The sequence below is a fragment of the Setaria italica genome, chromosome VII (assembly GCF_000263155.2).
Source record: "Setaria italica strain Yugu1 chromosome VII, Setaria_italica_v2.0, whole genome shotgun sequence".
Lineage (NCBI taxonomy): Eukaryota > Viridiplantae > Streptophyta > Magnoliopsida > Poales > Poaceae > Setaria > Setaria italica.
The window spans coordinates 30,813,419-30,836,923 of NC_028456.1; the positions used below are offsets into that span (position 1 = coordinate 30,813,419).

Below are 23,505 nucleotides of genomic sequence, written 5' to 3' on the forward strand. Positions count from 1 at the left end.
TACATCCACGAATTGAAGAAGGCGTGTTGCTTTTCCATCTTCGTACACTTACTAGTTACTACCATGCCTTGTAATCCAGCGTTAAGCGCACACTAGGCGGGTGGTAGTAGATAATGTCATATTGTCATTTGAAGCTGGTGCTGACGATCGTCCGGTACTACAGGCTACAGCATGAAAATTGCTGTTGCGTTGCACTCTGGAACTGGAACATGTCAAATGCCAACCACCATTTCAGGTAGCTCTTCGCCAGAATGGCCACGTCCCTGACTCCCTGTGACCCTGTCCATCCAACTGAAGTACAGTTCTCGCCGGTTGACGGGTCATCCAGCTTCCGGGGCAAAACTTCTGATTAGGATCACGGCAATGCTAATTCTGGAGACCAATGACGCTGAGTCTCTGATGCTGACACTCGAGAAAAATACTCCCTGGGAATGCTGGGCAGCTTCATCATTCAGCATCGCTTCCAGCGCGCTGAGTGGGGACGGCAGACCAAGAACAAAGCGCTGAGCTACGGCTGATCATGCCAGTCCCACGTGGATCTACGATACAACGACACTTGCAGTTGCAGCTGGCCGGGAACGAACGCCGAACGGAGCCAAATGCGCAGGAAACTCCAGTTATCAGAGGGTGCACGCTTCCAGCATCGCTTCCGTGGTGCCGGTCCAAAGCATGGGTTGAGAAGTACACGGGCACTCGGGCATGGAAAAGGGAAGAACACCGAGAAACGGAACGGGTTACCCTCAGCGTCAGGTGGAGCTCCAAACTCCGTGAGATGATAGCTCGCCGCGACAGGGGCGGCGCAACGGCGTTGACGAACCGGTGGTCGATGGCCCGCCAATTGCCAAGGGTTGGGACGGTTTCATAGCGGCCGGAGCTCGGAGGTCGCCGCCGCATTGCTGCTGCTGCTGCTGGCGCCTGGCGGTAACGGCGCGGGAATGGGGGGCGGCGCTTTTCTTTGAAATTTGGAGTTAGATGGGCTGCCAGGCTGCAACCCAAAAATGGGCTGGTGGAACCGTGTGGGTTCGGACGGGCCGAATATGGGCCAGAAGCACTCGAGCCTATTCGGGCTGGAATACGTTGCGAGCTTGGTGGTGCGCGCCTCGGTCCCCCGTCCTTTTGGTCGGCGTCCGGCCGTCCGCCGATGCCGGCCTGCCGGGGCTGCGGAGGCGGCAGCCTCCAGTCGGCTGAGGCGGTGGGAGCGAACCGGCGAAAGCGGCTGATGTTGTGGGCCCGGCCGGTGTCGAGTCGCAGCCGCGCCTCCATCTACGGGGAAGGAACTCAGGATTCAGGAAGAGAACAAGAGGCGCCGCCCTTCTTCTCGTCGTTGTACGCCTTCACGGGCCGTTGCCGCCGATCTCCCCATGGCTATTCGGCGCCACGGTTCCCATCCTCATTCCTGAGGCCAGGTACTACTAGTCTACTTTTACCCTGCTACTTTTGCCGGGAATCCGGTTGATTTCTACAGGCCACTCCTCAGATTTGATTCTAGTGTCCAACAGTACAATGCTGAAAACAACTCTGAACATGCTGCATTTTGTTTTGTCTCAACTTTGTTTTTTTTCCTTTTCTTTTCTTATTAACGGAAGAACTTTGTGGGTTAGTTCCATTAGTCTTCACAGATAAACCAACAAGGTGCATCTCGTGACAAGTATGGCAATGTATGCAAGTTAACCAGCTTCACTGAAAAGTATTCTGATAAAAAACGAGGCATGCCCGTATAAAGATCATCAATTCTTCTTGTACCATTCATAGTTCTTTCTTTTCTCACGTGCATTCAACTCGAGCTTAGCTTTTTTCATGTAGTAACAGTGCAGACGGAACCATCAGATATGCTGAAAACTACCCATGTACAGTTAAGCAAAGATTTAATGATTGCAAAAATTGTTACACTATTCCAAATTGCTGAAATTCACCTAGAGTAAAAGTTGTCATGAACATTTAACGGCCTTCGAGCTCCGTGAAGCCCATATCGTTCGAGGAAAATGCCATGTTATCACCGTTTCTTCCAGGTTCAGCATCTCTGCGTGCAAAATACATAGGTTGCATTGGTATCGGGAGCTGTATGGTTTTGTTCTCCAGCATGGACACAACTGCTGACATTAGTGGCCTACAATCTGGACTGTCTTGAACACACAAAAGTCCAATGTGGATGAATCGTGAAACTTCGTCTAGGGGACAATTCTCCTTAACAGACGAGTCCACCAAATTTTCTGTTTTTCCATCCTTCCATAGGTTCCATGCCTGAACACACAGAATTTTCTCAGTGAGCCATATTTTCAGCGAGTAGTTCCAGTACTGGATTCAGAGCATCCCTCATACTTACATAGACTATAAGATTAGGAAAATCAATGATAAGGTGTGGTGAGCTAATTTTTAATCCACTCACAACCTCTAATAGTAGAACACCAAAGCTGTAGGTGTCAGACTTGACTGAAAATGCACCTTCCATTGCATATTCAGGCGACATGTAACCACTGTACCAATGATTTCACCAATAAGGTCTATTGTAATGTGAATAAGTGCAACCAAAATTCGATGTAGAGAATTTGGTAGTGCAGTAGTTACTTACTATGTCCCAACAACCCGATTAGTATTTGCTTGGTGTTGATCGCTACAGAATATCCTAGCCATACCAAAATCTGATATCTTAGGGATCATCTCTTTATCTAACAAGATGTTGCTTGCTTTGAGATCTCTATGAATTATTGTTAGTCTTGAATCTTGATGGAGGTAAAGAATTCCTCTGGCTACCCCTTGGATTATCTTATGCCTTGATGGCCATTGAAGCACTGGCTTTCTTTCAGAGTCTGATAATAAGAGCATCAAATGAGGCATGCAGTAAGGCATATGTGAACATTGTATTTGTTTGATTCTAGAAATTTTCATAGTATAAAAAATGGGAAATAAAATGTACCAAAGAGGAAGTAATCCAAGCTTTTGTTAGATAAGTACTCATATACCAACAACTTCTCATCTTCATGAATACAGTAACCGAGAAGCTTAGCTAGGTTCCTGTGCTGTAATTTTGCAATCAAGACCACTTCATTTCTAAACTCTTCAGTGCCTTGTCCAGAACCCTTACCAAGTCTCTTGATGGCTACTTCCGTGGCATCTTGCAACACTCCCTGCATGATTTCATCATTTATAATCAGAACAGTGTCCTAGACATTGTATTTATTAATGCAAAGTAATTTAACTAGTACCTTGTACACTTTTCCAAAACCTCCCTTCCCAATCATATTGGACTCTGAGAAATTATCTGTTGCTACAACAATGTCTTCAAAGCTAATAAAAGGGTACTCTATATTTTTGTCCCCATCTTCATCTGTAGACCTCAAGTATTCTAGCATCCTTCTCTTTTGGATTTCCTTCTGTTTCCATTTACCTGTGGTAAAATGCCAATGAATTATTTTTCCTCAACAACAACATGGCAATGTTGCATTTGGAGAAGTTCTTGTTCTTTGTACCTCTGTATTTGTATATCCAGAGAAGGGCTGTGGTTGCAATTAACAGCAGGCATGCAATAATAGGGAGTAGAATCTTTGCTAAATTGCTCTTATTTTTAACTGCATGGAAATATATCCTGTTAGAATTTGTTGGATCAATCATTACTTTCAAGGTGTGATTATTTTCATGCATGCTAAACGTTGAACACCTAACTACCAATCAAACAGAGTCACAGACAACCCTCCAACATTACTGATGGATATTTGACATGTTGAGGCTGCATTATATATGCTCATACACATATTTACTGCTAGAATAATCAGATTTGAATATGGCAATTGTGAGCCTAAGTAAATTGAGTAAATTGGTATCCATATCACAAGTAGTGTATTTAGTTAGAGATGATTGTGCTCATTTCAGTTTAGCTTTCTTGCACCGTGGCTTTCATTTACTATTCTTATCAGTTGTTGCCCTTGTTCGTATTTTGTAACCAGTCTTCTAAAAGGCATTGAGGCCAAACCTCTGTATTACATACTTTTAATCTACACTGCTCCCACCATATTTTCGAAACAAAAGAAGTACTACCAAAATTTATATGTTAACTGCATTAGCACAAGCACGGAGTGTGAGAGACGGACCAGATGGTTTGTTGTAGCTTATTTGAGGCCTAAGCTCATTAGGATTTGATGTCTTTTTAGAGTGGCCATGACACAGCTAAAAGCAGACATGTCATGTAGGAAAAACACTTTGGTGGTCAAAGAAATCCTCATACCTGGAGACCCTCCAAGTCGGAGATACAAGTTCGCAGGTGCAGTTGTGGCCTTACCAGTGTCAATGAGAACCCCAGTCCAAACCAAGCACCTTGATGTATCGCCCATGGTGCCAGCATTACTCAAGTAGGCGTAAGCATATGCCAAGCAGGAGCAATTTCTGCTGCACTCAGCTTCGCATTGGTCGAAGCTTCTGTTCCTGATGTGCACAAACTTGTCAGGAATCTTCATTCCAGGCAAGGTCAAGAAATGGTTTTCCTGTCCACATTTCAGCGCTTCCTTTCTCCGGCATCCCCTTGAAAAGTTGACAGTGTCTACAGGCTCGAATCCATCAAGGCATTGACATGTTGGGGCAACCCCCGTGTGGTCGCAGTAACCAAATGGGCCGCATGAGGCGTAGAGATCACAACCGCTTGGGGGCTCAGAAACGACCGTCCATAATGATGTGATGTTGTTCCAGATCAGGAGACTCATTTTGCCAGTGTAGTCTAGCAAGACACGTGTGTATGGTGAGCTGTCAGAAGCTGTGTAACTATAGTAGAAGTTGTCCCCTGTGTTGACTACCGTTTGGTACAAGAAATAGGCAGCATTTCTCTGGTATATGCTGCCGGACACTGAGAGATCACTAACTATAGCAGTGCGGTAGTATGGCAAAGTCCCATTCCAAATGAAGACCTGAAGGTTTGAGCGAGGATCGATGCTGCTGGAGATGTCCCCTGTAGATGGATCATCAAGGCCCTTCCATGCAATGAGGCGGGTGGCCACATGTGCCCTATAGCTCAACAAGAATCTCATGGTTGGAAGGATGGTGTCGGTTGGGTGATCAAAGCTTTGCCATATGTCTGTGCCGTTTTGCAGTCGAAGGACAAAGTTCCCCGAGTTGAGCAGCACTGCAAAAGCTCCAGCACCTCCAATGTTAACATTGTTTGTGGTTGTCCAAAGAGTGTGTCCTTTTGAGTCGGACAACAACAGCTCTAAATTGTTGGTGATGGCAAGCCTCGCTGATGAAGGTGCGGTGATTGGGTTGTCACGATTTGCAACCCACACCACGGTGCGCTTGGCGATGTTGTGGTACCAAATTCCAATGTATAAATTCTTACTGGAGTTGGCTGGGGAGAAGAAACCAAGAGCAAAGACCTCACCTTCAGAGATAAGCATGTCGCCAGGAGAGAGTGGCTTTCCTTGTGTCATTTGGTCATTGCATTGGCAGAGAGAACTCAATATCAAGAATAAGAACGCAAGGACAGGAAGGGAGGCCACATCCATCACCCCCTTCTTCTTTGTTTGCCTGTGAAGTGTGAAGAAGGTAGCATGTATACATGTAATCGTATGTGACTCACTAGGATGGCAGAGTCAACGGATCAAAAGAGCAAGGACCTAACCAGAGTGCAGGGCAGACCAGACAAACGAATGGCATTCGAGTATTGTGGAAGAGGAACAGATTGGACCTCTGGCAGATGTGACTGCCAAACTTGGAGGCAGAGACAATCCACGGTACCCCGTTCACATTCTCAGTGGTTTGTTAAGACCAACTTTGGTGGCGAGCCATGTGGTGAGATGGCCTTCCCCTTGGGACTATTTGGGAACGACTTTGTTGGTCTCAAGTCAGTCTCGTACGAGAAAGAAATGCTGTCAACCAATCCATTTTTTTTTAATTTGGAGGCTTGGCCATCTTTGTCCGCCTGTTCATTCTGGCCTCTAATGATCTTTTATTTAAACAATTTTGGTGGACTGAAAGTGCAAACCATTGGTACCAGGACCTATTTTACCCGTATGCAAGTTATTTATCTTGATCCCGAATGTAATTTACTCTAGTAAAAGTATCTGTATGCTTTATTCGATGCACAAAGTTATATGGCTCTTAAAGCCCACTTAGAGAGATCATGAAGTGGCACACTAAGGGTACAAATGCTACTGCAGGTTAAACAGGCATGGCGTTGGACAAGGGACTGCACGGTACCTGGGGACTAGCCAAGGAGGTACCAGGCGTTAAGGAATCTCATTGTCACGGCCTTGGTTAGTCGTACAGAACTTAGGGATTGCGAGGGTAAACAGACGCTGAATCGGACACTTGAGATTGGATGTGTTGCTGATGGCTGCACCCAATCTCAACTTTTCAAAGCCGAGGGGTAGACAAGGATCTCTCCTAATAATTTGTAGCTTGATTCTCTTAAATTGATATATCTCCTCTCTTTGTATGGAGATTTTACTGCTACTAAATAAGATGTCTAATTCTATGTTTGGCAGACTAGACGAACTGTGCGAAGAGCAAGCAATAGATGGAGTCTCCGTTGGTGCCACAGTTTGGAGATCTCTCTCTCTCTGATCACAGCAGGGGCGGTCTGGCGGAGCCTAAGATTTAGGCCGTTCGATCATGCTGACACATACTTAAAAAACATTCTGATAAAAATATTGGAGGGAGATGGTGCACAATGCTGACAGGAGTTGGCGGTGATGCAACTTGGAGAGAAGAAAGAGACACGAACACGTGAGTCCGTTGATGTGGAAGTGTGGAACGAATCAGCGAAACATTCTTCCCCTTCAATTCACAATGGTCAAGAAAGGTCTAACACCGTGTTTAGCATGTTGCAAGATTAAGGGGGACCTTTGAAAATTATTCGCATCCCATTCCAAAAAAGAAGGTTAGTCTCATTAGGCGGCGCCACCAGGAGAGATCAACTTGCTCATTTAGTTAAGCCGCTGGAGATTCTTCTCATTAGGAAGAAGAAGATTTGTGTGTATCAGATGCTAGTTGCATATATGATACCTCAAGAACAGAAGGATGGAAACGGGAAGGTAAGTAGATCATCCGTGTCCTGGCTCTTGCTCATGTATGTTCATTTGCCCGAATGAAGCGTGAAGAACATGGGGGATTTTCCTGCGTCCGTCAATTCAATATTGCTCTCAGTCTGCAAAGTCTGGCAGTACACGGTAAAGATGGGCCGAAAGTGCTCGGGCCCATTGGGCATGGGAAGGAACAAGTGTGTGGTACGCTGTCACTTTCCTTGGGCCTGAGAGCCCGCAATACACGTTACGACGAGGGCGGCCGCCGCCGCCCAATGGTGGTGGCGGCGGCGGCGGGGGCGAACCGGCGAGGTAGCATGCTGCGCCGCGAGCTATCGGAGGGAACTCTGGGAGTATCACCGCGCCTCTTCCCGTCGTTATACCGGGTACCTGCTGCCGAACTTCCCAGGGAGATTCGACCGTGCTCGCCACGGTCGCAATGCTGAGGCCAGGTACTGGTACTATTACCTCTCTATTCTAGTACTTGTGCAGATGAGCCGGTTCGTTTCTACCGGCTGGTACCCAGATTAGATTGAAAAAAGGTGTCAAACAATGCTGAAAACAACTCTGAAGATGTTTCGGTTTATTTTGTCTGAACTTTGGGGATTTTGTTCTTCTAGTCCACTGACATAAACAGACATGGTTGCCTTCGTGCCAACTACCACAATGTATGCAAGTTCACTAGCATTACTGAAAAATATGCTGACCCAGAGCAATCTTAGGATAAAGAAAAGTTCTTAACAACCTGGTACATAACAAAGCAACTGAAGATGAAAAAAGCATCACTCTGAAATGAGGCATGCCTATATAGACATCGTCAGTTTTTATGTATGGTGTTGTCCATGTGATAAGCTCATAGACAGAGGGAGCACATATGTCAAATTCACTTACTCAAATACAGTTAAGCAAAGATTTGGTACACTATTGCCAATTACTGAAATTCAAAGAGAGTAAATGTTGTTGTTTAACATCTATCGGCCTTCTAGCTCTGTGAAGCTCATGCCATTCAAGGACAATGCTCTGTTGTAGTTTCTTCCAGGTTCAGCATCCCTACGCGCATAATACACAGGTCGCGTTGGTATTGGGAGCTGCGTGGTTTTGTTCTCCAGCATGGACACAATTGCTGACATGAGCGGTCTATCATCTGAACTGTCTTGAACACACAAAAGTCCTATGTGGATACACCGTGAAACTTCATCTAATGGACAGTTCTCCTTAACAGATGAGTCCACCAAATCTTCTGTTTTACCATCCTTCCATAAGTTCCATGCCTAAAAAGGGAGAAATTTTTCTCATCAAGCTAATACATATTCATCAGGTACTTCTAGAAATGGATTGGGAGCATCACATAATACTCACATATACAATAAGGTTAGGAAAATCCGTGATAAGATGAGGTGAGCTGATCTTTAATCCACTCACAATCTCCAAAAGTAGAACACCAAAGCTGTAGGTGTCAGACTTGACCGAAAATGCACCTTCCATTGCATATTCACGGGACATGTAACCACTGTGCACATGAGTCACCAGTACATGAGGTTTGCATACTTTGAACAAGTGAAAAGCAGATAAATTCCATCTGAATAATATGTAGTGCAAGAGTTACTTACTATGTCCCGACAACCCTGTTAGTATTTGCTGGGTGCTGATCACCGCCGAATATCCTGGCCATACCAAAATCTGATATCTTTGGTATCATCTCTTTGTCTAACAAGATGTTACTTGCTTTGAGATCTCTATGAATAATTGTTAGTCTTGAATCTTGATGGAGGTAAAGAATTCCTCTAGCTATCCCTTGGATTATTTTATACCTTGTCTGCCACTGAAGCTTTGTCTTTCTTGCAGAGTCTAATAAGAATATTGTGAAAAAAGTCATACTGTGTAAGGCATGCATGTGCATATTTATTTTTGTAATTTAGTTCTTTTTAGAAAAAAAAAGCTTAAGATTCAATGTACCAAAGAGGTATTTATCCAAGCTTTTGTTGGGCAAGTATTCATAAACCAACAACTTCTCATCTTCATGAATACAACAACCGAGAAGCTTAACTAGGTTCTTGTGCTGCAATTTTGCAATCAAGACCACTTCATTTCTGAACTCCTCCGTGCCTTGTCCGGAGCCCTTGCTAAGTCTCTTGATGGCTACTTCCTTGGTACCATCCAAGAATCCCTGCTTGATTCCATCATTGCATAATCAGAGAACAATTAGTATAATACTTTTGTATCAGTGTAGATATCAAGTGAAACTTTTTCTAGTACCTTGTAAACTTTGCCAAAACCTCCCTTGCCAAGCATATTTGAATCAGAGAAATTGTCCGTTGCCACAACGAGGTCTTTGAAGCTAATATAAGGGAGTTCTACATTGTTGTCGCCATCTTCATCAGTAGACCTTAAGTATTCTAGCATTATTCTCTTTCGGGCTTCCTTCTTGTGCTGTTTGCCTGCTGCTAGAAACATAAATGCAACTTTTCTCTTACATTTACACAACAATGCTGCATTTTGGAAAATGTAGTCTTTTGTTTAGTGTACCTCTGTATTTGCATCTCCAAACAAGGGCTGCGCATGAGAGTAGCAGCACACATGCTATAACCGGGGGTAAAATCTTTTCTATATTGCTCTTATTTCGAACTGCACATGAAAATGTATCCCATTAGATTTGGTTGCATAAAGCAGTACCTGAATACTGTGAATTTACTTGCACAGGATAGTAGAATACCGTGACTGATCTGTGAATACTTCACTTCTAAAACTATTGATTTGTGAACACTTTTTTAGACAGTCTGTAAAAAATTAAAAAGCAACCTAGAATCCTAGATACGCACAAAACAGTTACACAGCTAGCATTACTATTGGCCTTTTGGTATTGTTGTCAGTTGTGATTGCCTCACACATGCTCGTAGACAGATTTACTGCTACGAACATTAAAACTGAATTTTTGTGATTGTGAACGTAAATTACTTTTGTTATAGTGGCACTGGCACCTGCACAAACTACTCCCTCAGTTCAAGTATATAGGGCTTAGTGCGAACCCAGCTCACAGGCTCACAGTAGATAATTAGGGGTTGTTTAGTAAAATAAAGATTAACTTGGGCATTACCGTGTGGTGACATGGCATTCTCATTGGAAAGTTGGAACTTGGGAGGTATCAGGAGGCAGTGAGGCACCATCAAATTATAACCAGGATTGTACCAAAATTCTATGAATAATTAACTATTTCCCATCCTTACGAGAAGAATGGCAGCTAAATTGACATCATGTGAGAGGCATAAATGGCCATCGCCATGCAGTGGCAAAAAAAAAATCTTTCCATGGTACCTCTTTGTATCTCCCAAGTACCGTAAATTAACCATTTACGAAAGGTTTTCTTGGTCTCACTTCACAGCCTCATACGAGGGAAACAATGCCAATTGGGGAGTTTCCATTTTTAAACTTGGAGGCTTGGTCTTTTCTGGTCTGGCTTCTATTGATCACTCACTTTGAATCAATTTTCTGAGATGAACTTAGTATCATTATCCATTTTACCCGTATGCAAGCCCTTAATGTATGCAAGTCCTTTTGACCTGGAATGTTATTTACTCTTGTATAAATATATTATGGTTTATTTGATGCAGACATGTTTATTTGGAGATGTTATGAAGTGATGCACTAAGGGCACAAATGTTACTGCAGGAAAAAAGAACTCAGGTGGACACTGAATTGCAGTGTACCTGGGGACTCGGCAACTCAGAGGTACAAGTTCATGAGGTATATAATCAGCACTAAGCAAGTCCACCTGTGCACTAAGCAAGCATGGTGTGCAGATTCCATGTCATTGCCTCCAGCTGGCAGATCAATCAGACGTGGTAAAAAAAGACCTCCGGTGAACAAAGATGCAAGTTTGATGGTGCGGAGTGTACCATCTGGAAAGAAGGACCTCCGGTGAACAAGGATGCAAGTTTGATGATGCAGTGTGTATCATTTGCAAGTTAAGTGATTCGAGTGAGAATTTGGTGCAAGTTTAATGGCTTGCAATGCATTTTACTCTTTGGAACTTACAAGTTGGTTAGTCCTCCATCCATTCTTAAATATAGCTTAGAGTATATGTATAGTTTATTTTTGAATTAATCATCTTGTCCTAAACATCATATATTATTCGAGGACGGAGAGGTAGTATTAGGTAATGAAGACAAATTTGTGCCGCTGTGAAATCTTCTCCCATGTGCAGTGGGGCTAATTGCATCATATTTTGTCGGTTTGGCACTTACGGTCATGACGAGGCCTCACATGAGCGAGAAATGGTGCCAAATCTTGTTTATGAAATTCTGAAGTAGAGGGTGTTTCTTTTCGAGTATAAGATAGCTTAATGGTCACACCAATTTAGTATAAGATTCAGTAAAAAAAATCCCTTGCGTATAAGACTAGTCATTGGAGCTGAGTTAGACGCCAAAGACCATGATGTCTTGGTTGGGTCCAAGATCATGATGTCTTGGTGGGGCAATTCAATCCAGGACTATATCTTCTTTTAGAATTAGTGTTTCAAACAACAGTGTAGAAAAAGAGGTGGACATGGAGCTGCAAGAACCTGGCGCCATTTCCACAAACCAAGAAATCTACAGGCGATCTTATATTTCTTGTTGAGGGGTCTTTAATTGAAGACAGACAAATTACTATTTGCAAACATGTCATGCACTTTATGGTTAGCAAATGTATAAATGTTGCTCTGCTGTATTTAATTTGTAGTGATAGAAAAAAAAAAGAGTGAACGGGAGTGCATACCATGAGACCGGCCAGCAAGCCGAAGGTACAAGTCAGAACCAAAGATACCAACTTTCCCCGTGTCGATGAGATCCCCAGTCCAAACCAGGCACCTCGATGTGGAGGCCAAAGTTCCAGCACTGCTCATGCTGACATAAGCGTACGCCGTGCAAGAGCAGTTCTTCCTGCATTCCGCCGCGCACTGGTCGGAGCTTGTGTTCTCGATATGCAAGAACTTGCCGGGAACCTTCATCCCAGGCAAAGGCACGAAACGATCCTTCGTTCCACATCCCAGTGCCTCGTTTCTCCGGCATCCTCTAGACATGTCAAGGCCGTCGATGGGTTCGAACCCGTCGAGGCACTGGCAAGCTGGGACAGCCATCGTGTTGTCGCAGTAGCCGAACGAGCCACACGACGCGTAGAGGTCACAACTAGAGCTGGGGCGCTCGAAACCGGCTGCCCACGATGATGTGCTGTTGTTCCAGGCCCGGACCCTGACCTTGCCGGTGTACTCGAGCAAAAAGCGCGTGTACGATGAGCCGTCGGGGACCGTGTACATGTAGGACAACTCGTCCCCTGTAGCCGTCCTCTGGTACACGATGGAGGAAGAGGTGGTGCCGCCGCCCCCGAACAACGAGGTGTCGCCGAAAAAATTGATGCGCAAGTAGGGCCGGGTCCCATACCAGACGAAGAACTGAAGGTTTGAGCTGGGATCGATGCTAGCGGAGAAGGCCCCGGTGGATGGGTCAGCAGGGCCCTTCCAAGCAATGAAGCGCGTCGCCACATGTCCCTTGTAGCTGAGCAAAACCTTCATCGTTGGGAGCATTGTGTCCGTCGGGTGATCGAAGCTTTGCCACATGTCCGTGCCGTTCGCCGACCGGAGGATGAAGTTTCCAGAGCCGAGTAGCACGGCGACAGCTCCAGCACCTCCGGTGGTGGCGGTGGCGGTGCTGCTCCCCCTCGCCGTCGTCCATAGGGTGCGGCCCTCGTCGTCGGACAGGGCTAGCTCCTGGTTGTCGGTGATGGCGAGCTTCGCTGACGGAGTGGTGATTGGGCTGTCACGATTGGCGACCCACACAACGGTGTGATTGGGGATGTTGTGGTACCATATTCCGATGTATGAGCTCTTGTTGGAGTTGGTTGGGGAGAAGAAGCCAAGAGCAAAGACTCCATCCTTGGAGATGAGAAGGTCTCCAGGGGAGAGTGGCTTTGCCTGTGTGAGCTGGTCATTGGATTGGCAGGGCGAACTCAAGATCAGGAGGATGAGAACGGGAAGGTGCACCATGTCCATTAGGCCCTTCCCGTTAGTGTTTCCTGCCTCTTTAGCTGTAGAAATATAGAATAGTAGTTGTGCTGGAAGAATGGAGTTCGAATCAAAGACAAGCATGCAGTTCCATTTTTCATGCGAGTCATAATTCTTATGTCGTGAAGCATTTGGACAACTGGAATAGACCCCTCAATTGTTTTGTGCAAAAGAAAATTCATGTCTGAATTTTCCTTGCTACTCCATAGAACGCGTCCCGCTATGGTGCCAGCTATGAATGTTTGGCTGCACACTATGTAATCTCTTTAGCGTGTACTCTTAGTTTAGTCTTTTTTTTCTTCTTTTCCTTTTTCCTTGTTGGTTCTCTTTCCAGACTGGTTTTTGTCCTTAATAGTTTCAATATATAATCAATAGGTGCTTACCCCTCCTGTTCTTTTCAAAAAATGGAGTTCCAACCAGTGGACTTAGGCCTGCAAAATCTGCCAGCGCTGACAGACAGCAAGGACAGGCCAAAGCGCCGTACATTAGCTGATAGCGCAACAATAATTCCATTGGTTATTGTTTATTTGTTTTGGTTTTTATAGGTGCATATGTACATAGAAAATCCTAAACGAATAACTGTGAGAAAGAGAGGTATACTTTAGAGTTTGGACTATCTGTCTGACTCAAGGAGTCAAATCGAAATGTGGCTCTCACATAATAAAGACGAGGAGAAATAATGTAGGACGGAAAAGTCTGCAATAATCCAATCACGTCCCCGTCCGTGGAAACTGGAAAGATAGGGCGAGAATGAAACTTCAACGCACTACCTAATGCAATAATTCATATCCTGATAAACACTTCATCCTGATACTGTGATACTCGTAACGATTCAATTTGAAGCTCGAAACAAATCAACCTTGGAGCATGCACATGACCCTGTCATGCGCCATATATCCTTGCCAACGCGCGTGGCGTTGGAGGTCCTGTCGTTCTGATTACCCACTTCCATCACTTTATAGCATGGATTACGAAACCCATATGCAATCGTCTTCACTTGATTACCAACCAGTTCGTGGTGTAATCGTCTTCACAATTTTATTATTGCTGAAAACACCTCCTGAGATGGATCCTTTCGTGGTGTGCTGCTGTCTCAGCGCAAGGTCTACTGGTGTCACTCATGGTAAAATTAACACCGATCTGTCCGCGGAGATTCGGCGCCATGCTCGCGATGGTCGCCGTTATGAGACCAGGTACTAGTACTGCTACTCTGGGTCTCTGTTCCATGTTTGCAATGAAATAATTCGACGGGTTGGTCGCCAGATTAGATTCTGTAAGTCTGCAGCAATGCCGAAACAACTCTGAACCTGTTACAGTTTGCCCCCTGAACTTGGTGTTGCGTTCTTCAAGTCTATATAGAAATAACCAAACAAGACAGACATAGTCCGAACTATTACAAAATATGCAAGTCAACCAGTAAAATGCTCACTGGGAGCTATCTCATGTCTTATGGGAAATAATACATTCGAGAATCTAGAACATAACAAGGTACTGCAACAAAGAGATTGGATAGTCTTCTCTTATGAATATAAAATCGAAACCTGTGAGCAACTGAAGATAAAAGCAGGCTTCATTATACTCTTATACCTGAAATGGCGTGTAATCAATATAAATATCAAAGCCTTTGCAGTCAATGTTCCACACACCCTATCAATGTACAGTTAAGCTGAGACTCTTACACTGTTGCAAGTTTACAAAACCTGCGTTGCGAAGAAGTAGTAATTGAACTCGTTTCAATTTTTTTTCTCGTTTCAAAAAAGAAGAAGTAGTAATTGAACATCTAACGGCCTTCAAGAACCGTGACACTCATGTCATTCAAGGACAGCACCCTATTGTAGCTGCTTCTTCCAGGTTCGGCGTCCCTGCTTGCAAAATACACAGGGTGCAGTGGTGTTGGGAGTGGTGTGGTTTTACTTTCTAGCATGAGCACAACTGTTGACATGAGTGGCCTACAGTTCGGATTGTCTTGAGCGCACAAAAGTCCTATGTGGATGCATCGTGAAACTTCATCGAAGGAACAGTTCTCCTTAACAGATGGGTCCACCAAATCTTCTGTTTTCCCATCTTTCCATAAGTTCCATGCCTGAATAGAGATTTTTTCCTGTGACCTAATATTCAGTTACTGGGTTGTCGTACTGGATTGAGAGCATCGCGAAAACTTACATAGACTATCAGATTAGGAAAATCCATGACAAGATGTGGTGAGCTGATCTTTAATCCACTCACAATCTCCAATAGTAGAACACCAAAGCTGTAGGTGTCAGACTTGACTGAAAATATACCTTCCATTGCATATTCAGGGGACATGTAACCACTGTACAAACGAGACCAAACGAGTCAACAGTACATGAGGTCTGCATAATTTGAATAAGTGCAAGAAGATAAATTCCCTCTGAATAATTTGAGAATGCACGAGTTATTACTTACTATGTCCCTACAATCCTGTTAGTATTTGCATGGTGCTGATTACCACAGAATATTCTGGCCATACCGAAATCTGATATCTTAGGGCTCATCTCTTTATCCAATAAAATGTTGCTTGCTTTGAGATCTCTATGGATTATAGTTAATCTTGAGTCCTGATGGAGGTACATAATTCCTCTTGCTACCTCCTGGATTATCTTGAACCTTGTTGGCCACTGAAGCATTGCTTTTCTTGCAGAGTCTGATGGAACAAGGTATATCAGAAGGGTATGTGCACATTTATTATTTGGAAAAATTTTGAAGTAGGATGTACCGAAGAGGAAGTAATCCAAGCTTTTGTTGGGTAAGTACTCATAAACTAACAGCTTCTCATCTTCAAGAATACAGCAACCGAGCAGCTTAACTAGGTTCTTGTGCTGCAACTTCGAAATCAAGACTACTTCATTTCTAAACTCCTCGGTGCCTTGCCCAGAACCTTTGCTAAGTCTCTTGACGGCTACTTCCTTAGTGCCTTCCAACATTCCCTACAATTTAATCATTCAGAATCAGAAATATTTCCACTAATGTAATTTTCAATGTAAAACTTTTTACTAGTACCTTGTATACTTTGCCAAAACCTCCTTGCCCAAGCATATTGTGGGCAGAGAAATTGTCCGTTGCTGTGACAATATTTTCAAAGCTAATAAATGGGAACTCTATATTCTTGTCCCCAGCTTCATCTGTAGAGCTCATGTATTCTAGCATCGTTCTCTTTTGAACTTTCTTCTTTTGCAGTTTGCCTGAATAGAAACATCAATGGATTCCTTTTCTTTTCCTCATCACTTACACACATTAATATAGAATTTTTTTTAAAACGAGGGTTCTTTTCTATGTACCTCTGCTTTTACATATCCAGACAAGGGCTACCAATGCGAATAGCATAAGACATGCTATAACTGGGAGTAAAATCTTCAGCAAATTGCTCTTCTTTTGATCTGTACATGGAAGTGTATCCCGTTAGAATTCACTGCATCAAGGATTGCTTGCAGTTGTGTGAGTTTCCTTTGCAGGGGTTCTATGACTGATCAGTGAATACTTTACCTCTAAAAAGATGGACCTGTGAATATTCAAGAACCTATTACCACTTACGATTGCCTCACGGACAGTACTGATTGGGTTTTTTTGATATCATGGCATTCAGTCAGTTTTTTTTAAACGAACTATGTAGGAGAGTTGTCAATTATATTAAAAAGAAGATGAAACTTAGACAGGGCATAATACAACAAATGGAAAAAAAACAACACCAGCAAAATGGATTGGGACGTCAGCTTGAATGCTCATACATAATTTGCTGCTGCAAACGAAAGTGAATCTGGTAGTTGTTAAACTTCTTGTTTCCTTTGGGCTACATCAGCACATGTTAGGAGATATGGTATGGTGTATGGTTTATTTGATGCCAAATCTTGTTTTGTTTTAAAATCCATTAAGGACTTGAACAAATTTGAAATAAATCCTGAATTGTTCGTGTTACTAGGATCTTCCAAGTAGCCTTTGAGCGAGCACTACTTTCACATCCAGGAAAGAAGGATGAAGCGTACCAGGGGATTCACCTAGCCGGATGTACAAATTCTCTGCAAAGCTGGCCTTCTCCATGTCGATGAGATCCCCTGTCCAAACCAAACACCTCGATGTGTCGCCCGTAGTGCCAGCATTGCTTAGGTTGGCGTAGGCATATGCTACACACGAGCAATTCCTTGTGCACTCGGATGCACACTGGTCGAAGCTTCTATTCCTAATGTGCAAGAACTTGTCAGGGACCTTCATATTAGGCATGGTTGTGAAATAGCTCTCCTTTCCACATTTTATCGCTTCCTTTCTCCGGCATCCTCTCGAGAAGTTGAGCTGGTCGACAACCTCGAAACCGTCAGGGCAGTGGCATGTCGGGATTGCCTCCGTGAGGTCGCAATAGCCGAACGGGCCACAAGAGGCATAGAGATCACAATCAGCCGTCGGACGCTCAAAGATGACTGCCCATGACGATGCGGCGCTGCTCCAACTAAGCAACCTGAACTTGCCTGTGTAGTCTAATGAAAGACGCGTGTAGGGTGAGCCAGGTGAGACTGTGTACTTATAGTATAGCTCGTCCCTTGTGTTGATCATCTCTTGGTACATGACGATGGAGCTACCGTTGCTCTGGTATGTGCCACCGGTTACTGAAACACCATTAACAATGGAGAAACGGATGTACGGCAAAGTCCTGTTCCAAATGAACATCTGAAGGTTAAAGGGGGGATCCATGCTGCAAGAGATATCACCGGTTGATGGATCATCAGGGCCCTTCCAAGCAAAGAAGCGTGTTGCCGCCGACTGTGCTTTGTAGCTCAGGATAAGCCTCATGGTTGGAAGCGTTGTGTCGGTCGGGTGATCAAAGCTTTGCCATATGTCCCTGCCGTTTGGTAACCGAAGGACAAAGTTTCCGGAGTTGAGTATTACCGCAAAAGCTCCAGCACCTCCCCTTGTGTTGTTCGTCTTCCAAATACTTCGGCCTTGGGAATCTGATAACATTAACTCTGAATTGTTGGTGATGGCGAGCTTCGCTGATGAAGGGGAGTTGATTGGGTTGTCACGGTTGGCGACCCACACCACGGTGCGCTCTGGGATACTATTGTACCAAATTCCGATGTATAACTTGCGACTCGAATTGGTTGGGGAGAAGAAACCAAGAGCAAAGTCCCCGCCCTCTGAAACGAGCTTGTCTTTGAGGAAGAGTGGCTTTGCTTGTGTTAGCTGGTCGTTGGATTGGCAGAGAGAACTAAAGAATACGAGGATGAAGATGGGAATATACACCATATCCATCATGAGGCCTCTGCTCCTCGTTGGCCGATGAACTACTATGAAGCAGTGTGAAGAACATGGCGTGTAGTATGTATATGAAGAATAAAAGTTGGACCGGAGATGTGTGGAACTGGTTTTTCTGTCTGACAAATCAAAACGTGGCTTTCATCAAGCGTAAGGATGATGGCGAACCCTTATTCAGAGACTTAACAGATGAAGGAGCTAGAGAACCTATACTAACAACGAACCAACGAGCAGGTCGGACTAGCATCAGTTTAGTGGTAGGTAACTCAAATGGTATCCGACGACTTTGTGGTCAAGAACGTGGTCCGGGAAGTCAAAGGTGGCTTCTTGGAAGATCCCAAGTCCAAGATACGCGCACGGGATTCCAAGTCCAAATAGACTGGCAACACCTTCCTTGCAGATCTCCACAAACGCCTAGACAGCCAAGCCGGTGACCACATTGATCGTCTCCGACTACGACGACTTCGTTGGTCACGCGTCGTGGCCGCACGGGCAGGGATCGGGCAAGCGGCCAGGCGCGCCGCACTGGAACGGCTTACAGGTAGCAAGATTATGCTGACGCTGGATGCCGGAGAACACCGAATTCAGTAGGCCGTACAACGATTATTAGAAGACATGGACCGCGCTGGATACGTTCTTGGATCCTTTGGTCTCTCTCGATCGGGTGCGCGCATCGCTTTATTCGGCCCCTGCCCCGGTGCCAACCAGGCCGCGGTCAGGTCGGCGGTGGCAAAGTGGCAGTGTGGGCATGCTTTCTGGTCTGCTTTAATCAGCCGGAGGCTGGAACTGTAATACTATTAGTGAATGAATATTGGGTACAAAACTCGAGCGGAGACGCAGTGCCGGGAGCCAGACAAGCAACAGCGCCTGAAGGCTAGAGCTGCCGTCACGCGCCTGTGCGGTGCGCGGCCATGCCTTGCGCGTCTTCGCCGGCGAGCAACTGAAGAGAAAGGTGGACCGCCTCATTGGGAATTAAAATGCATTGTCTGGAATGAATACCATTGGTACCACTCACTACAATATCATTCACAAATTTTTATCCGTCCAATCAAATCCAGTGTTACACACATGATAAGCTCACAGCCACCTAACAAGAAGAAATTCACTTGTCCATACACAGTTTTGCAATGAATAATTCAGGTGGGGTTTGTGCTCTCCAGAGACGTAAAAGAAGAAAGCATCTAGCGGCCCTCTAGTGTAGTGAGGTTCATGTCATTTATGGACGGTTCCCTGCTATCACCGGACTTTCCAGGTTCGTAGTCCCCAAGTGCAAAATATACAGGTTGCTTCGGTGTTGGAAGTGAGGTCGTTTTGTTCTCTAGCATGAACACAACCTCCGACATGAGTGGCCTGCAGTTCGGCCTGTCTTGAACACACAAGAGTGCTATGTGGATGCATCGTGAAACTTCATCGAGGGAGCAATCCTTCACTACAGATGAGTCCACCAAATCTTCTATTGTCCCATCTTTCCACAAGTTCCATGCCTGAACATTGACATAATTTCACAGTCAGCGCATATTTTGTTTCCTGTGTGTACTGTTGCCGTTCTGAATTCTGAGAATCTCCCAGTACTTACATATGCTATAAGGTTAGGAAAATCCATGATAAGATGTGGTGAGCTGATCTTTAAACCACTTACAATCTCCAACATTAGAACACCAAAGCTGTAGGTGTCAGACTTTACTGAAAACGTACCTTCCATCGCATATTCAGGAGACATGTAACCACTGTGCATGCAAATGATTTTACCAAAAGGATTGCATATTTTTGTAACTGTAAGGAAATCAAATCTATCTGAAAAGTTGGCAGTGCAGGAGTCACTTACTATGTTCCTACAACTCGGTTAGTATTTGCTTGGAGCTGGTCACCACAGAATATCCTAGCCATGCCAAAATCTGATATCTTTGGGCTCATCTCCTTATCTAACAAGATGTTGCTTGCTTTCAGATCTCTATGGATTATAGTTAACCTTGAGTCCTGATGGAGATACATCATTCCTCTAGCGACCCCCTGGATTATCTTGAACCTTGTCAGCCACTGAAGCACTGATTTTCTTGTAGCGTCTAATAAGAATAGCAGGAAACAAAGAATGTCAGAAGGGTATGTGCACATTTACTTGTTGGATTTTTTTAAAGAAACACTTATCAGTTTTTATTAACAATATGAACATTTTGAAATAGGATGTACCAAAGAGGAAGTAATCCAAGCTTTTGTTGGGCAAGTACTCATAAACTAACAGCTTCTCATCTTCATGAATACAACAACCAATAAGCTTAACTAGGTTCTTGTGCTGCAACTTTGCAATCAAGACTACTTCATTTCTGAACTCCTCTGTCCCTTGCCCAGAACCCTTGCTAAGTCTCTTGATGGCTACTTCCTTGGTGCCTTCCAACATTCCCTACAATTTCATCATGCAGATATTCAGATTTTTTTATTTCTGATAATATAGTTTTCAAGGTAAAACTTTTTACTAGTACCTTATATACTTTGCCAAAACCTCCTTGCCCAAGCATATTGCAATCAGAGAAATTGTCCGTTGATGTGACGATGTTTTCAAAGCTAATAAATGGGAACTCTATATTCTTATCCCCAGCTTCATCCGCGGAATTCAAGTAGTCCAGCATTATTCTCTTCTGAACTTTCTTCTTTTGGCGTTCGCCTGGTGGTAGAAACTAGAAACATCAATGGATTCCTTTTTTTCCTTTCCTCATCACTTACACGGTAAAGTAGCATGAGGGTTCTTTTCTCTGTACCTCTTCTTTTACATGTGCAGACGAGGGCTCCGAATGCGACTAGCAGCAGACATGCTGTAATTGGGAGTAAAATCTTCAGCAAATTGCTCTTCTTTTGAACTGTGCACGGAAATGTATCCTGTCAGAATTTTTTTTTTGAAAGAACAGGAGGGGGCGCACCCCTACTGATTAATATATTGAAAGGAAAAGGAGATTACAAAGAGTTCACGATTACAAATCAGAAAGAAAGGAAGTCTAAAAACGACTGAGCAAAACTAACAGAAAGAAGGGAAAGCAAAGAACAACTTCGTATTACAAGTCATCTAGCCATGCTTCCATCGAAGGCATAAAGCGTCTCTTGCAATTGTGTGAGTGTACTTTTTTTATGTAATGTGTGGGTTTACTATGCACAGGGTTCCATAGCTGATCTATGAAATCTTTACCTCTAAAAGATGGGCCTGAGGAAACCTAATTATCACCCAAACAGATATCCCGGATATAGAGCACAAACGAAATGAGAGCCCCCCCCCCTCCCCAGCGCCAGCCCCCCTCGTTCCGCCGCCGCCGCGCCGCCCACCGTTGCCGGCGTCAACCCAAGCCTACCTCCGCGGAGCCCCACCGAAGCCGACCCTCAACCAGAACCCACGACCCCGACCCCCACTATCCCCATCCTCAACGAGAGCCTGGGAGCAGTTCGCCAATGGCTCCCCACCGCCACCTCCGCGGTTCCACCGACGGCCGCCGCCCGAGGTCGATTGGGTGCCGGACTCGCCGGATCCGCGAGTCACCTCGCCGGATCTGAAGATCCCCCTACAGGATCTGCTACCTGCTGGCTCCAGGCTCCCCCCCATCGCGACGGACGGGACACGGTCCTATGCGGAGGTCGTCAGAGGGAGAGGAAGAGTCTTCAATACTCCAGCTGCCCGCGCACCTCTACGCCGCCATGGTGACGACAGCTCTACTACCCATGGGAGATGGAGTAAATCCGACGACAAGACAACCACGCGGCGCAATCAAGACACCACGCCAGTGACTCCGCCCCCCAGACCTCCGTACGGCGGTGTAATGGGAACATTGCAGCACAATCCGGATCTCCATGCCTGGCAAACTGTGAAGAGTCGTCGGATGCGGCGGCAAGCGCGGCCCGAGACGTCGCGACGCGACGGCGGACATGACCGGAGCTGCAGAGACCATTCAAGACGGCCAGCAAGCCGGGCTTTGCTCGACTTTAAACGGGCAACACAGGGCCGCTGCTTCCGCTGCCTCGCCCACAACCACCTCACCTCTGCGTGCCGCGACCCGGTGCGCTGCTTCCGGTGCCGGCGCTTCGAGCACAGGGAGCGCGAGTGCAGAGCAGGGCGGCAGCAACCTCGCCGGAGATCTGAGCTCCAGGGACCTCCACGCACACCCACACCACCTGAAAAGCCAAGCGACGCCACTCCCGACCACCGCCCGCCGCCTAACAACTCCAAATCTCCAACTCATCGCCGCCACTCCAATCGCCGCCACCCCTTCCCGGAGCCCCACCAACTACAACCAAGAGCCGCCACAACCAAAATGGCCATAGGCGACCCGAACACACGGCCGGAAGTTGAGACGGTGTTCGTCTCCACAACTTTCCACCTTGAGCATGACGCACGGGACTGGGAAGCCTGTGCGCTTGTCCCGTGGGCACTGCATCTGCCGCCGGATGCCGGCGCCAGGGACATTGCCGCCCTCCTCACCAGAGAGCTCCATCTGCGGCCCGGTGATGTTGCCGTCACCCTCCACCAGCCCGAGCCGTACCTCATCAGGTTCGAGCAAGCTGAACATGCGGCGGAGGCGCGACGGCGGGGAAGATTCACAGGAGCCGGCATCGACATCTGCCTCCGCACCTGGAGAAGCCTCACCCACACCCTCGGATTCCGCATCTTCTACAGAGTTCGACTCTGCCTCGACGGAATCCCAGCCCACGCTTGGACACCGGAGATCGTCGAGCGCGTCATCGGCCACAAGTGCGCCCTGCAGCACATCGTCACCGATCTCCTTCAACCGGCGGACTCCAGACACATTGAGCTGTGGGCTTGGACAGTCGATCCAAGCGAAATCCCGAAGAAGGTATGGCTTGCATTCACTCATAACCCAACAGCAAGATCATCTACCTTTGCAGTCTCGGCCGAGCCCTCGCAGCTGCCCTGGCAGCAAGGGACTCGGTATGAGGTCTTCATCCACTTGCCCCTTCTGGAGGACTACTCGGCGGCGGCACAGGATCTCCAGTAGGCCATCGACAATCCGCAGAGCATCATCCCCATCAGGCGTCGCTATGAGTGGCGCTACGGGCTTGTTGACGGTGCGCCCTCTGATGCACGGTCGCGCTTCCTGGCGCAACTTCCTCGACCGCCGCGTGAACACCCCAGCGCGGACCCAAGCGGGGGACGGCGAGCTCCTGCGGCCGGCTGCAGAACAGAGCATGGCGACCGACCTGTGGCTGATGCTG

General features: G+C 45.9%; 4 protein-coding genes and 1 long non-coding RNA gene across 11 annotated transcripts; 1 reads left to right on the forward strand and 4 right to left on the reverse strand.

Annotated features, from left to right (window-relative positions):
• Nucleotides 1-1,104: 1,104 nt before the first annotated feature.
• On the forward strand, nt 1,105-11,221 carry LOC105914842. Of its 2 annotated transcripts, none has more exons than XR_002678424.1 (4): nt 1,105-1,406; nt 6,138-6,346; nt 6,465-7,453; nt 10,610-11,221. It is a non-coding gene; the product is annotated as an uncharacterized LOC105914842 (long non-coding RNA). The 2 variants fall into 2 exon arrangements; XR_001393279.2 differs by having other exon boundaries at nt 10,668-11,221.
• On the reverse strand, nt 1,715-5,631 carry LOC101785729 (G-type lectin S-receptor-like serine/threonine-protein kinase B120). The gene is made up of 7 exons (XM_004978201.3): nt 4,220-5,631; nt 3,468-3,566; nt 3,204-3,385; nt 2,915-3,125; nt 2,570-2,807; nt 2,324-2,474; nt 1,715-2,241 (listed from the first exon to the last, which is right to left on the reverse strand). Exons 1-7 carry the CDS (start codon nt 5,481-5,483, stop codon nt 1,939-1,941), a joined length of 2,448 nt encoding a protein of 815 aa, XP_004978258.1. The 5' UTR covers nt 5,484-5,631; the 3' UTR covers nt 1,715-1,938.
• On the reverse strand, nt 7,720-13,196 carry LOC101764950 (receptor-like serine/threonine-protein kinase SD1-7). 3 transcript variants are annotated; one of them, XM_022828064.1, is made up of 7 exons: nt 11,754-13,196; nt 9,528-9,626; nt 9,258-9,439; nt 8,958-9,168; nt 8,612-8,849; nt 8,361-8,511; nt 7,720-8,272 (listed from the first exon to the last, which is right to left on the reverse strand). In XM_022828064.1, the coding sequence occupies exons 1-7, from the start codon at nt 13,117-13,119 to the stop codon at nt 7,973-7,975; spliced, it is 2,547 nt and encodes an 848-aa protein (XP_022683799.1). In that variant the 5' UTR covers nt 13,120-13,196; the 3' UTR covers nt 7,720-7,972. The 3 variants fall into 3 exon arrangements, with proteins under 3 accessions (XP_022683799.1, XP_022683798.1, XP_022683797.1); XM_022828063.1 differs by having other exon boundaries at nt 9,258-9,442; nt 11,754-13,195; XM_022828062.1 differs by having other exon boundaries at nt 9,258-9,445; nt 11,754-13,195.
• A 1,175-nt stretch (nt 13,197-14,371) lies between these two features.
• Nucleotides 14,372-18,514, reverse strand: LOC111258037 (G-type lectin S-receptor-like serine/threonine-protein kinase B120). Of its 4 annotated transcripts, XR_002678664.1 has the most exons (8): nt 17,037-18,514; nt 16,335-16,433; nt 16,057-16,238; nt 15,773-15,983; nt 15,463-15,700; nt 15,199-15,349; nt 14,715-15,136; nt 14,372-14,622 (listed from the first exon to the last, which is right to left on the reverse strand). XR_002678664.1 is itself a non-coding variant. In XM_022828755.1 (7 exons), the coding sequence occupies exons 1-7, from the start codon at nt 18,295-18,297 to the stop codon at nt 14,816-14,818; spliced, it is 2,451 nt and encodes an 816-aa protein (XP_022684490.1). In that variant the 5' UTR covers nt 18,298-18,514; the 3' UTR covers nt 14,372-14,815. The 4 variants fall into 4 exon arrangements, 3 of the variants coding, with proteins under 3 accessions (XP_022684490.1, XP_022684491.1, XP_022684489.1); XM_022828755.1 differs by having other exon boundaries at nt 14,372-15,136; nt 17,049-18,514; XM_022828756.1 differs by having other exon boundaries at nt 14,372-15,118.
• Nucleotides 18,515-19,302: 788 nt separating this feature from the next.
• Nucleotides 19,303-21,144, reverse strand: LOC101766721 (cysteine-rich receptor-like protein kinase 10). The gene is made up of 6 exons (XM_022828758.1): nt 21,051-21,144; nt 20,775-20,956; nt 20,485-20,695; nt 20,123-20,360; nt 19,874-20,024; nt 19,303-19,781 (listed from the first exon to the last, which is right to left on the reverse strand). Exons 2-6 carry the CDS (start codon nt 20,919-20,921, stop codon nt 19,479-19,481), a joined length of 1,050 nt encoding a protein of 349 aa, XP_022684493.1. The 5' UTR covers nt 20,922-20,956; nt 21,051-21,144; the 3' UTR covers nt 19,303-19,478.
• Between the last annotated feature and the right edge of the window lie 2,361 nt (nt 21,145-23,505).